This window comes from Leuresthes tenuis, unplaced genomic scaffold, assembly GCF_036924035.1.
Source record: "Leuresthes tenuis unplaced genomic scaffold, fLeuTen1.0.hap1 SCAF_15, whole genome shotgun sequence".
Classification (NCBI taxonomy): Eukaryota; Metazoa; Chordata; class Actinopteri; order Atheriniformes; family Atherinopsidae; genus Leuresthes; species Leuresthes tenuis.
The window spans coordinates 3320196-3333788 of record NW_027325369.1 but is presented as its reverse complement, the minus strand read 5'-3'; the positions used below and the strand labels follow the sequence as shown (position 1 = coordinate 3333788).

Below are 13593 nucleotides of genomic sequence, written 5' to 3'. Positions count from 1 at the left end.
GAAGGTTTCTGTCGCCCCCTGGTGGCCACTGATGATCAATGCAGGTAGAAGGTAACGCAAAGTCTGACCAAAACTGACACGATGCTGATGCTGTTCATAACCTGGAACCGTCAACAAATAATGAGGAAAATAAATATGTAATTCCTTAACAAAGAAGTTAAGGGGTTTATCAATCATTATTATGTACCCTGTCTGGTCAGTATGGTCTTAAATATCAAATATATTGACTGTATTGTTAAAAGTATTACCTGCAGGCTCTTAAAATTTTGTTTGAAAAAAAAACTTTAAAAAAAAAAGCTTTTTTTGGGATTGTCAACTATTTTTGAGAATGAACTTAGCATACTAGCACTAGAAATAAATAAATAAGTAGATAACTTTGAGTTAATATGTGCTGTGCACCAGTTCTATTTCGATCCTATATTTATTAATTTTTTTAAAATTTAACTGCTGAATAAGCTTTTGCCAGTTAATAGTCATTCCTAGTCCCGATTATGAGGTAGTTTTCTCATATATATATGCAAGAGATTAACCCGAGAATCCAATTTCCTCTTCCTCAGATTTCCTCAGTGCGAGTGCAAATCAGTGACAGATGATTTGATTTATAACAGTGATACAATTATAAAGCCCCTCAACCTGCACACCATTGCTGTTTCCTGCATCAGTAAACATGAAAATTAAGCTGAGTAAGGTGCTTTAAGCAGTTGGAAAGTGGGCACTGGCATACATGTCAAAGAAATTTCAGTATTGAGAGGACTATCATCCAAAGTGTAGTCTTAAAAGTCACTGATCACCCGTGTGCTTCAAGGAAGGAAATGAACAAATAACTGAATAAATAAACAAACTCTGTCCACTGAAACCTTGGTATGGTCTGTCTACAAATCCACAGAGATTTGGTTTGAGAACAAATGTGAGGGAACCATGAAATCGGGGGTTTTTTAATCAATATTTCAGATCAGATCAGATCAGATTTATTTGTCATGCATACAGTCATACACACAAAATTTGTCCTCCGCTTTTAACCCATCCAGGTTGGCACCTGTTGACACACACATGCACAGGGTCACACACTGGAGCAGTGGGCAGCCATTTACAGCGCCTGGGGAGCATGGGGGTTCGGTGCCTTGCTCAAGGGCACCTCGGCCGTGACAAACTGCCACCCCTCCAGCTGTCAGTTCACCTGTCTTTTTTGAGCTGTGAGAGTGGGGATCAAACTGCCAACATTCAGGTTATTGGACGACCCACTCTCACTACTGAGCCACGCCGCCAGTTAATCTAGAATTAATCTCTAGATTTACTGTAAAACAAGAACATTTGAGTGGAAACATACATACAATGTAATACCTTTAACAAGGATTAGTCAACAAAAATAATTTCAGGTATGTTTTGGAAATCAAATGATACAAGCATCTCTTTGATTTAAGCCATCACCCATGATCGACAAGATAGGAAGTTTGTATAAAAAAATCAAGGAGAAACAGGCCGAAAATTGTAACTCCAAGCTGAAGTCTCAGAGCTTTGACTTAAAAAAGAGAAATGTTCCATTGTAGAACCATAATAATCCTTCAAGTAGATTATTATGACTTTAATATTAAGCTTATTACTGGCACGTTCCATCCTGCTGGACAGTGAGAATTTCCCCTGAGTATTAAGAATTACTCCATCTTGTTTTAATCCATAAAACGTTTCTTTTGTTTGGTATCATGAATGAGAATCTGAAAAGCAGCCACTGAATAAAGCTTTACAGGAAATGTAGAAGAGTGGAAGATACAGTGAATTTTGTCATTTCATGTTAAACAAACAAACAAAAGCCACAAAACCAAGAACTTTTCATTTTTCTCTCGAGCATAGTAGTTCAATAAATGTACGTATGTAATGCATTCGATAAACTTGTCAGACTTTGGATCAAGCTCCAGCAATGCTGCACCCCCAATTTCTCATAAGATACAAGTTCATCACCTGCAAGCACTGCAGTTCATTTTGCATCCTGAGCCAGCTGTGCCCAAGTTCATAAAGTGGCTTTTTTAATATATATATATATATATAAAAAAAGAAAGAAATGCATTTTAAAAAGCTTTATTACTTTTTAAAACATCAACAGACACAAACATGTGCAAATGTGGTCCGAGATCAGACCCAGTGAAGGCTGCATTAAAACGGTATTTGCTCTTTTCTGTGCTTCGATGGCTTTTGAGTGAATGAATCCTTCGTGTACAGTAAAGACTCATTTTGTCTCAGAGCTGCCCTGCTTGTGACTGAACACATATTTCACATACTTCATGTTGTTTGGAAGATTTCATTTCAAAAGGTCATTTGTGACCTTTTATGGATACTTAGCAGCCAACGTGAAAACAAAGCCAGCGCCCATCTGTCACCTCTGCACTTTGGTGAAACTCAACCGGGAAACTGGCTGGACTCAGGTCAGTATACATCCGTCAGAGATGTGATTGTGAGAGATCTGGAGAATTCTGCGACGCTGGTGGGACGCCACGCAGCAAAGTTGACCGTCTTGTTGCCCGAGACCATCAGGAAGCCATTAGAGCTAAAACGCCCCGGGATGTTCCCCACATCGAGCCAGACAAAAGGAGCCACAGCGGCGGAGTGGAGGGCGACCGTGAAGCCCGTCTTTTCCTCCTGCACCTTAGCCTGCAGGGAAATAAACACCTCGTTAGTCGCCTGTATCGTGCTACCCTCCTCAAATCATACACCTCTTAAACCAACCAGCAGCAAATAAACAGCTGTTGCAGTGCGCAGCATTTCATCTCTAAAATTAAAAAAATGACCGTAATGTTTGGTTTCTGGAGCCACTGAGCGTCTTTGGGTGAGCAGAGGAAGTGGTGGTTGGAGGGACCCTGCTGGTCGCCGCTGCTGTCCTCCAGGTGGTATGTGAGCAGGCAGCTGAGGCGGGTGCAGCGCCCACACCCTGCCAGCAGGGCGGTGACAGTCTGTTTGAAAACAGCCACAGCGGCGCCTTCAGGAACTGGTAGCAGCGCCGAAGTCAGGGTGCAGACAGGATCCAGATTAGTCCAGGAGTACACGGTCACCTGAAGTATCAGGGCGACAGCAGTCAAATATGGTTCCATCCACACTGGATGGAATTCGATGATCAATCTTCACATCAAGAACATGTTCAACTAGATGCTTACTGAAAATTCACAAGAATAACAAATTAAAATGTTATTTATGTAACTTAAAAACAAAATTAAACTTGATTTTCTACCCCATTCTGTAGTGTATACTACACTTTCTTTTCTGCTGCTGTAACAAGTAAATTTCCCCGTGTGGGGTGAATAAAGTATATATCTAATCTAATTTTCCACTTTTTAGCCCCCTTGTGGAGGAAGTGTTGATAGAAAAGAGAGTAGATTTAATGTTTCCTAATATAGATTTTGATTCCATTGGCAGAGAATAAAAGCACATTTATACGCAGAGTCGCAGCAGTTTTTCATGCAGTTCCACCTGAGGGTCTGAACAGCCATTCTGTGTTAGTTTTTGGTCTATGCATGTGAATATTCTCTGAATAATTCAATAAAATTACTGAAATGTTACAAGGAGAATAATATTCTTATTCTGCATGTCTTATCAGATTCCTCAGTTTTAATATTTGTATGAAATTTTAAAAAGATAAACTTTTAGAAAAGCCTTGCAAACCCTTTCATTTAGTTGCATTCATACTTATTTTGGAAACAGAGTTGCAGGAATTACACAGAGAGGAAATGAGACTCATGTATGAAAATGGTTACTAATTTACTTTTAAATTAAATCAGTTATTAATCATACAGCTTTTTTAAAGACAATACCATATGTCATTCTGGTTGTATTATGTATGGTTTATGAGTAAAAACGTACCACAGCTCTAAGTTTCAGGTCATGACTCAGTTCTGAGACGGCGTAGATGAACAGTGTGTCATCCTCCTCAAAACCAACAGGGAGAACAGAGGCAAAGAAGCTCTGTGCAAAATAATGGAGCATTTTCCACTTCCCACCAAACTCTGTCCACATAGAAAACGAGGAATATGTGACTTATTTACATCACAAACCTTTCATATTCAGTTGTCTATACTGGTCTCTAACACATTTCCATTCCATTTCAACTTTTCATAATGCAAAAACAAACAAAAAGTTAGCTGTCACAAACGGACCAGAGTTAAGTCTAAAAAAGGGGTCTGAATAGGATTTCACTCACCAATTGATGACCAAGATGGCGCCTGCCAGATGTCATTGAGCTGCCAGTAGAGAGCACCCATGGTGTGACCTTTGCCATCGATGATTTCACTCTGACTCCGCCGATAAAACTCTGTCTGAGTTTTCACACACTGGGCCTGCATGACCTGCACATTAAATTTTTTTAAAGCCAGATTAGTCAAGTAGTGAAATGACATACATGTAATCGGTGTAATGTAACAGCTTAGAAATATTCGTAAAGACTGGCTGTGTCCAAAGAAATCTTTATTTTGGTGGATTTATTAGCACTTTAAATACTTAGATTGGGGTTGTTTAACTTAGGATAGAGGCTCTGTGGAAAACAAAAAGAAACGGTAATATCCATTTCTGTTGCATCGCTGGTCATACTTCATCATCTAAAAATATTCCACTATAAAATTGCAAGTTTAAATCTGTTAAAGTGTCCGAAAACAATTATTCAGGTGTTGTTTAGCTTTTGTTTTGCATCTGTAAAGCTTAGTGATAATTCCATTACATCTACATTGTTATGGCCTGTAGGCTTGTAGCAGTAAATGAGCCAAATAAAAACTGGTTCATTTGGAATAATGGATTTTAAAAATGCTACGAAAACAAGTCACAATCAGCCTTTGACACGGCAAACATTTGGACTTCAAGTTCAAAAAGCTAACCACAATAAAGTCTGTCTAATTAGAGCTCGCTGGTCTTTTTTCTCCTCTGTCCTCCTGCCCGTGAGTCGGAAATAGATCTCAGCTTAACACATTCAAGGACTTTTTTTTTTAACCTCGATATCAAAGGAGGCGCGGCATGTTAATTCTGCATTTGAGTTAGCGCTTCACAGGAGTTAGCGCTGTCCACCCAAAGAAACCTGAAGTCACTGCGTCCACACTAAAGTCCATATCTGTCGATTTGAAATAGGTCTAAATACCATCAGGTCATATACCCGTCTACAGACTTGGCGCATGCGGCTTTATTATGTGTGAGATAAGAGGGGATTTTTGGTTTGTGCAGTTTACCTGAGTGATGTAGAGAGTGTCGGTAAATCTTTTCAGGGAATCTGTTGAGTTTGGCAGGTTGAAGTGCAGAGCGGCCTGCAGCAACATCTGCTGGTTTCCACCCTCATGGTGTTGACGATGAGAAGTGAAATCACTGCCATAGCTCCAGTCTTCCTTAATGGACACCTATCGTTAGAAGACACGAAAACAATCAACAGGCTTTACTGAGCTCTGAAGTGTGGACGGTCATCGATGTTCCAACTCACATCTTAAAGGTCTTTAAGATCTGATCAACATTATGACTATGTAACAATAAACCATCATCTGTATCTGTTCTTGCTTCATCTTTTTGAGATTTCTGCTTATTGCTCTACTGCACCATGTGCAGTGTCTTTCCTTTTTAGTCTTTATTCACGAAAACCATGAAAACTCACGAGTGTTATTAAGAGTACATGCAGTAGAACACACCAATGTTACATCTTACAGCTGTCTCTGATCATTTTGAGTTATGTTCATCTCTTTTGTTATGATAAATACATTTATTATTGGCCTTCATCCTGTGTCTCACTCGTTCTGTCATACAATGATTCAGTTACCGGCTGCAGAGTGGAAAAGGACGGCCAGGACTGGAAGCCATATTCAGAGGCGAAACGTGTTCGAGGGAAATTCTTCCAGTCCCAGCAGTCCAGGACGTAGCTGTAGAAGTGAACGTCTCCGTAGTGAGGATCATAAGGGTTTGCTGCCACCCATCCCTCATGCTCCGATTCAGCCCCATTTGTTGGACTGGAGACAAGAAATGGACGACTTTGGTCCCTCTAAAAAATCATAACAGTACAGCATAATATAAGCAAATGATACTGAAAAGGAACGATTAAACTTTTCCTGAAGAGTAATCTGCAGCCTCATATTCATAAATGTCTCATGACTGGACTCTAACCTCTTGCACAATCAGCCTTATGTTGTTCACATAAAGCTCCACATAGTCTTTTATGTAAGTAGGCCTCTGGGAAGCTGGGATGTTGAACCAGTCAGTTGCCAGAGCGGCTTCATTTTCGTTGTTTCCACTCCAAATTATTATGGAAGGGTGGGACTTCAGGCGCTGCACCTGTTGGGTAAAAATTAGACAATAAAAAAACGATCTCATCTGTTATTGGGGTTGGTACTTTAAAGCTCCTGTCGAGCCTGAACCAACTTGCATTTATGCTCTCTGTTTTCTTTTTCCATTTCCTGTAGTTGACACCTTCAGAGCCAACACAAAACAAATATACAGTGGCCACGTTCATATCCTAACTCACCTGTTGGATGACCTCTTCTCTTACTGTCTGTATAAAGTCGTCCTCAGTAGGATACATGGCACAGGCAAACATGAAGTCCTGCCAAACCTACAGAGACAGGGTTCAACACTTTGAGCAGCCATCTGTTTAACAATATGCTCATGAGTCATACTGCTGTTACATGATGAGGAATCCTATGGACACACAGTTGTCTCTCCGAGAATAGTTTGCTATTCCTCTGAGACTTCATGTCAAATAGGAGTACATCTAACGTGTCATCCGGATAATATGTGGCAGTGACTTGCAGAAAATAAAGTGAACATCAGACAAACTGACTCAGAACAAACAAATACAAGGGCACAAGAATGCCAATACAGCAGGAGTCCAAATTATACAACGACAAAGTAAACATACCGAGGATCCAGAGGTCAGGCAGCACTGCAATGAAATGCAGTTCCGTGAAAAGAGACAGCCCACACTCTTGCAATTCTAATGCTCTTCCCGTCAAAATGTAATTAGGAAAAAAAAAAAAGAGCCTGTGGTCTTCATCAGGTCCTAAAATTTGTGAAATAAATAATAGAATTGTGTAATATGTCATGAGCTCATCTCAGGTATTTAAAGACTACTAAGTCAAAATAATGTGTGAAAAACTGTCCATTCTTTCGATCTACACATGAATTAAGACGGTAAGTAGCACCCAAACGCCGCTAATCATGTGCACTTCTTTTACTGATTATCAGTAAGTGGCTGCAGCTCAATAAAAGCAGAGGTTTTGGCAGTTTGCTGCTCTGGAGCATCCAGGTGTGTGTTAACACAATGCTAAGGAGGACAGACATCAGCAATGACGTGAGAGATGTAATTGTTGCTGCCCTTCAATCAGGGAAGGGCTATAAGGCCATTTGCAAACTAAGTGGAAAACATTCAAAACAGCTTTCAATCCTCCCAGGAGTGGACGTCCCAGCAAGTTCACCCCAAGGTCAGACTGTGCAATGCTCAGAGAAACTGCATAAAAGCCAAGAGCTACATCTCAGACTCTACAGGCCTCAGTTAGCATGTTAAAGGTTAAAGTTCAGGACAGCACAGTTAGAAAAAGACTGAACAAGCGTGGCTTGTTTGGAAGGGTTGCCAAGAGAAACATCTATTGTCTCGAAAAAGAACACGGCAACCCTTAATGTCGGCAAAGTTATATTTGAACAAAGAATCAGTTCAAGGCCTCTGAAACAAATGGAAAATTTGACATGTTAGGTTCTAAAACAAAGCACCATGTTTGGTGAAAACCAAACTCAGCATAGCAGCACAAACAGCAGAATTTTATTAGAGCAGAGTGACAGTCTGGTAGTGCTTTCAGTGACCTAATGGGCTGATTTTCAGACAGTTTCTGATGCGATTAGCTGTCTTACAAAAGAAACAGAAAAATACGTAACTGAGTGTAGCTTTATTGAGCTTATCATTTAGGCTTTACTGTTGGAACTTTGGAGCATTAGTGGAGCACCCCGTTTGAGTCTAGTTAAGCGTATACATGTGGGAGTAAACTGACTCCCAATCACAATTTGGGTGTGGTAGAGATTTGGCTCCATTATGATGAATATGATAAATAATGTTAACATTTGTAGATCACAAGAGTGTGGTGGCAGTTACCATGATCCCCATCTCATCACAAAGATCGTAGAACAGATCCTGTTCATACACTCCTCCTCCCCAGACCCTGAGGGCGTTCATGTTCGCATCCACCGCTGACTGCAACAAGTTCCTCAAACTGCAGGACAGTGAGAGACAAATGGTAGCTTTCATGATAAAGGAGAATTATTCATTAAAAAAAGAGCTGCTGTAAAGTCTCTGTGTTATTCTGACCAAAGCATGTTGCAAATATTTCATCAAGACCTTAGAAAATTGTGTCAGCAACTGAAAAAAGGGCTAATAAGTCTCCTTTTTGGAATTGGAATTCAGCAGACTTACAAAAGAACCATTTTGTGACTCAAAGTCAGAAAAAAACAGACCAAAGAGAGAAAAAGGGCTGGAAATATCCTGGTTACTCACAACAGGAGCAGGGGAACTTTTAGGTAGCAGCTAAACTCACACATCAGGGGTGACTTGGTCCTGGAAGGAATGCGCTGGGATCCAGTTGGAGCCTTTGAGGAAAACTGGCTTCCCATTAATGCGGAAATAAAAGCTCAAGCCGGGAGATCCAATAATTGGCTCCTGGATGAGTTCAACGGTGCGAAGAAACACCTGCAGCAAAGACCTACGTCAGCACGGAAATACACTGAAAAAAGTTCAAATACAGAAAAAAATGAGCATAGAAATATGAAGTTCTATGTAACAGCATCAAAAATATCAAATAGAAGTTTGTCTGAAGACTTTGAACCTCAGAACCAAGAAGTCTTAAAACGTGATTAACCTTAAAAACAGTTGATCTGCAGTTTAAGCTTTAGACATCCAGAATCTCACCTCAGTTTATCAGAATTTATTGACTGAATCAAGATAATAACTGGCTTGTTACAGACGGGTTACGTTGTGTGTTTTAGCATTTAAAGCATTTAAAGCATTTAAAGTCTCTGATTCGCTAAACTTGTCAGGAAGAAAGTCCAGGGTACAAGTTTATCTGTGACTTTGTGCTTGATAATCTCCACTGCTGTGTTGTGAACAAGTTAAGATTTCCCAAACAGAAATCATGTTGGTGGAGCATCATCCATTACACATGTTAAAGGTTTATTTCAACTCTCTGGTGGCACCCAGTTTTTTGGGAAGAATTTAAGTGTTCATATGGGGGAAAGTCTGACCTTAGATCCTGTATTCAGGATTAAAAGTCCATCCAGAAATCCTCTGACAGTGAGATGGTAGAAGGGTTGATCGCCATGTCCACTCGGCCACCAAAGCTTTAGTTGGCTGCTCTGGAAGGAAAAAAAAAGAAAAAGAAGAAGAATCGCTTTAAATCTGAAAATCTCTTTTTTTTTTTTCCACACCAGTTTGAAAGGGATGTTTCAAGCACCTTGTTGATGTGTAAGGTAAAGTTGTACTTCTTCTTGCCCTGAAGAAATTGTGCCTTGAAGGTTTGCTCCGAGTCCACCTCAGGTATGGAGAGCCTTACTTGGCCGTTTATTGTCTGAGCTGCATCAACAATTAGCTCAATCTCGAGCCTCCATTGAGAGCAGCTGTAATCTGGAAAGACAGATGACATGGATTATATCAAAATAAAAGGAAAACTAGTACCTGTAGGAAGAAAAAATGTGTTAACAGTCAAAAACATTCAGGAGAAATGATGGTAGAAACACATGCATGCAGGAATTAGCAGGAGTTTCAGGGACTTTCACGAAATTAAAACCCAAACCGACTTAAACCTTCCCGTAACTTTCTGGCTTTATCTGAAATCTCAACCCTTGGGTGAGAGGCGGGGTGCACCCTGGACAGGTCCAGTCCATCACAGGGCCACACAGAGACAAATGAGACTCACAAACATGCACACCGACACTCACTCCTAGGGACAATTTCGAGACGCCAATTAACCTGACATGCATGTTTTTGGATGGTGGGAGGAAGCCGGAGTACCGGAGAGTCTCTAGAAAAATAAACTACCTTTATGTGCTGAGCCACTGCATCTTGTACAGCTGCTCTAATGTAACAGATAATTATAGCAGCACATTCTATCAGATGAGCGATGTTCCGACAGGTCTTTAAAATTCTGCTTCTGCGTGACATCTTCCTCTGTTTACCAATGTGTGTATGTGTGTTTTTCTTCATTAAAACAGCTTTACATTTGCTAAACAAGTAAATGCTGCTGTCAGAGCCAGTTTCCTCCAGCTGAGGGTTTTGGAAAGGTCAAATCTTTTCTTTCCTTCACTGACTTTGAGAAGGTAATTTATGCCTTTATTTCATCCATTCTTGATTATTGTAATCATCTTTATTTGGGTAGCAACAGTCCCTGCTTCCTTGTCTTCAACTGGTCCAAAGTGCTGTAGGGTGACTCCTGACAGACACACTCAAGCGAGACCACACTTTGCCTTTGTTGGCTTCTTTGCACTGGCTCCTGGTTGAAGTCAGAACTTCTCCAAAATACTAACTGTTTGTTTTTAAAATATGAAACTGGTGAGCATTTTCTCAACTCACCAATCTTTAAGCTCTACAACGTTCCCAAGTGAAGAGATTTCGACATATGTTTTTACTTTGTGTTTAATCCTAATAAATCTAGCTGGTCTTTTACTTTGCGTATTCTTACGGCACTTTGGTTAATGCTTGCTGCTTTTAAATGTGCTCCTAAATAAAGTGACTTGACTTGATGATGAAGCCTGGACGGAACATACTGTACAGAGGAAGAGAGGAAAGCTGAACAAGCTGCAGGACATCAAACGCCTCCAGTCGAACTCCTTTCCACAGCCCCATCGTGGGGAAGGAAGGCCCCCAGTCCCAACTGAAAGAGCTTTGCTCCTGCACGGAAAACAGATGATGCAACGCTTTAATTTATATATCAGAATACAAATATCAGAAAAATGCAGCACAGCAAGATGATTTAGTTAAGATGTCTAAAACAAAATGTAATTTTCCTCATAACATCTGCAATCAGGAAGACGTTTTTTTTTCTTTGATTGTTTCTTTAAATTCAAACTGATCCAAATCCTAAAGTAAACAGTAAAAATGCTTCTGATTTTATATTTCATACGACAGGATATAACATTCTTACTTTTCTAATAAAATTGACATGACATTCCCCCTTCTGGGCATCTGGAGGACACTCGGGAGGAACTCTGTAGGATGAATGAGCCTTCCTCCGCTCAGAGGCAAAGATAACTGGAGACAGAAAACTAACCTCCAACATATTTTCCCCATCCTTCAGCAGGTCCCTGACTGAGAAGTCCTTCACACCAACACAGAAAACATTCCTAAATGAGTCTCACGGATGATGCATTGACATGAAGGGAAATGTGTTCTGTGCTTAAGAACTTGACATACATATCTACAAAACATATTCTCCGTCTTTGCAACTATGATTCCATTTAGTGAGATGGATGCAACAGTGTCCACACCGTCAAAGACCAGAAGCACCTTCTGTTTGAGCCTGATCACACAGAGAGGATGGAGAGGAGTCAGGCACATGGCATTAAAATGTTTTGGGTTCATTTCATTTTAAAAAATCCACATCACTACGCTGACCTCAGCTGGGCCGACACAGTAAACATGGTTGTGTATGTCCAGTTGTCAAGTGCAATCCACCGATATGACACATCGTTAAACCTGAAATACGGATTCTGGAAGACAGGTGGACAGTGTTTAGCATCAGTTTAGTTCCATGTCTCCAACAGTAGTACACAGTTGGAGATGCATCATTTCAAACAAACAGGTTTAATAGACAATGTTAAAGACACGGGCCTAAAATAAATCAAAATCAGTCCAAACATTGCTGGGGACATTCTATCATTTCAGGATTGGATATTTTTAATGTTCATGTAGATTTATGAATGACAACAGGATTCTTGTGGGCACCCCTCTGCAGCAAATCAGTTGCTCTTTGCTGTGGAGACGTTCCGAAGACAAGAGACTTTTCTGTTTTCTTTTAGCAAGCTATTCAACACAAAGGATTCACTTTTAAGGACACATACTAGTGGTGCCAACTAGAAATTCAAACTCCCTAACGCCTGCTTGTAGAGTTCAGGCAGCCAAACTGAAAATATGATAACAGAATATGGAAAGATCTGCGGTGAAGTCTGAACAATACTGAATATACAGAAATATAAATGCTTGCCCCCAGCAAAAGTTTGAGATTTATTGTTAACTTTGCACTCACAGCAAAAGTTGAAAGACGGAAACACACAGAAAAATACAAGTAGGCTATAAAAAGAGAATTTTTCTCTGCCACATTAAAGTAGCTACTTCCTCGGCTAAACATATTCAGTCGTCCTACCGGGATGTGTCCCTGTTGCTGCAGAGCTGAGTGAACACAGCCAGGCACCTCTGCAGGCAACGAAAGTGACCCATTGGAGTTTGACAGCCTCCATTTGCCGCTCAGACTCAGCTCCACTGGCTGCTCCGTCAGTAAAGAAAGTCCAGATAAAACTCCGAAAACCAACCACAGCAAAGCACAGCAAAAATATTTCACACACTGCTCCATGGTCTGTAGTTTGTTGGACGCATTGCGGATAAACTATACCATTTGAAAAAAAGCGTTTGTTTGTTTTTTGTTGCCGTTTACCGATACGGCGCGTGTTTATCACGTGACCCACCCGTGGCAGTCAGCTGACTGTCGGGCGGAAGTCTCGGAGCGAAAAGATTTCCGGATATTTAGTAAACAATGTAATTTGGCCTATTATGTTTGACTGAAAATCCTGTCATGGTATTACCAGCCAGTTAGTTATTGAACCATTTGGAGAACATAAAAGCTTGGTCTCTCTGTAAAAGTAACACTCTAAATTTCTAAGCTCAGCAGTGGAACTTGTTGTTACTGTAACTGGTATGTAGTTATTGAAGTTGCAGCACACATAAATCACCTTTTTTTCTCTAGCCTGGATTTTTTTTTTTTTTTAATGTAGCTGCTGATGGAAGGGTGGTGGTATGGACTGGAAAAATCAAATGAGGCGATAGAATCAAGTCTTACCTGTTGCCAGTTCAAATTTGATAACAATAACACAAAAAAATGACTAATCTGGACATGTTTTTCAGTGGGTACATCCAAGCATTAGCCAGAGTCTGGATACTTTGGCTAACACATGGACATACCAACATCAAAAGGCTGCAACTTCCGAATGCTTCAACATATATGTTTTGAATTTCCCCCACGGGGAAAGAATAAAGTTTTTTGTTTTATTCTGTTCTATACAGTCATTAGTGACGGTTCTGATAAAAGGTGATGCCCATGAGATTCCTGTTCTATATACAGATTCAATGTCACCATTACTGAAATGGGTGATGCATGAACACAATGAAATGCTCATTTCCCTACTGTGTATTATATATATATATATAACAAGTTATGTGGCAGAAACATTTATATAATGTAAAACAAAATGTTAAATAAAAAATTAGAACACATAACCAAGTATTTCTATATTTACTATATCTAATTTCACTGTCCAATAGCTCACATATTATTTCAATGTACCACTAATTATAACATTCTCTCCTTGATAGAAGGCACAAGGGCTGCTCAGCACGTGTCT

General features: G+C 40.1%; 1 protein-coding gene across 1 annotated transcript; it reads right to left on the bottom strand.

Moving 5' to 3' along the window:
* Nucleotides 1–2031: 2031 nt before the first annotated feature.
* On the bottom strand, nt 2032–12672 carry manba (mannosidase, beta A, lysosomal). Its single transcript, XM_072364734.1, has 17 exons — nt 12342–12672; nt 11594–11688; nt 11393–11498; nt 11124–11297; nt 10747–10870; nt 9438–9607; nt 9229–9339; nt 8526–8677; nt 8087–8204; nt 6470–6556; nt 6112–6279; nt 5771–5989; nt 5196–5360; nt 4184–4328; nt 3847–3989; nt 2781–3041; nt 2032–2643 (listed from the first exon to the last, which is right to left on the bottom strand). The coding sequence occupies exons 1-17, from the start codon at nt 12546–12548 to the stop codon at nt 2419–2421; spliced, it is 2670 nt and encodes an 889-aa protein (XP_072220835.1). The 5' UTR covers nt 12549–12672; the 3' UTR covers nt 2032–2418.
* Between the last annotated feature and the right edge of the window lie 921 nt (nt 12673–13593).

What these genes read in the sequence shown, in the direction of transcription:
- manba (XM_072364734.1), bottom strand. Translation starts at nt 12,548, where the DNA reads ATGGAGCAGTGTGTGAAATATTTTTGCTGTGCTTTGCTGTGGTTGGTT. An exon ending in GTGATGAGATGGGGATCATG is followed by an intron (nt 6,557 to 8,086) that starts GTAACTGCCACC and finishes CTGTCTCTGTAG; the next exon opens with GTTTGGCAGGACTTCATGTT. An exon ending in GAGAAGAGGTCATCCAACAG is followed by an intron (nt 6,280 to 6,469) that starts GTGAGTTAGGAT and finishes TTTACCCAACAG; the next exon opens with GTGCAGCGCCTGAAGTCCCA.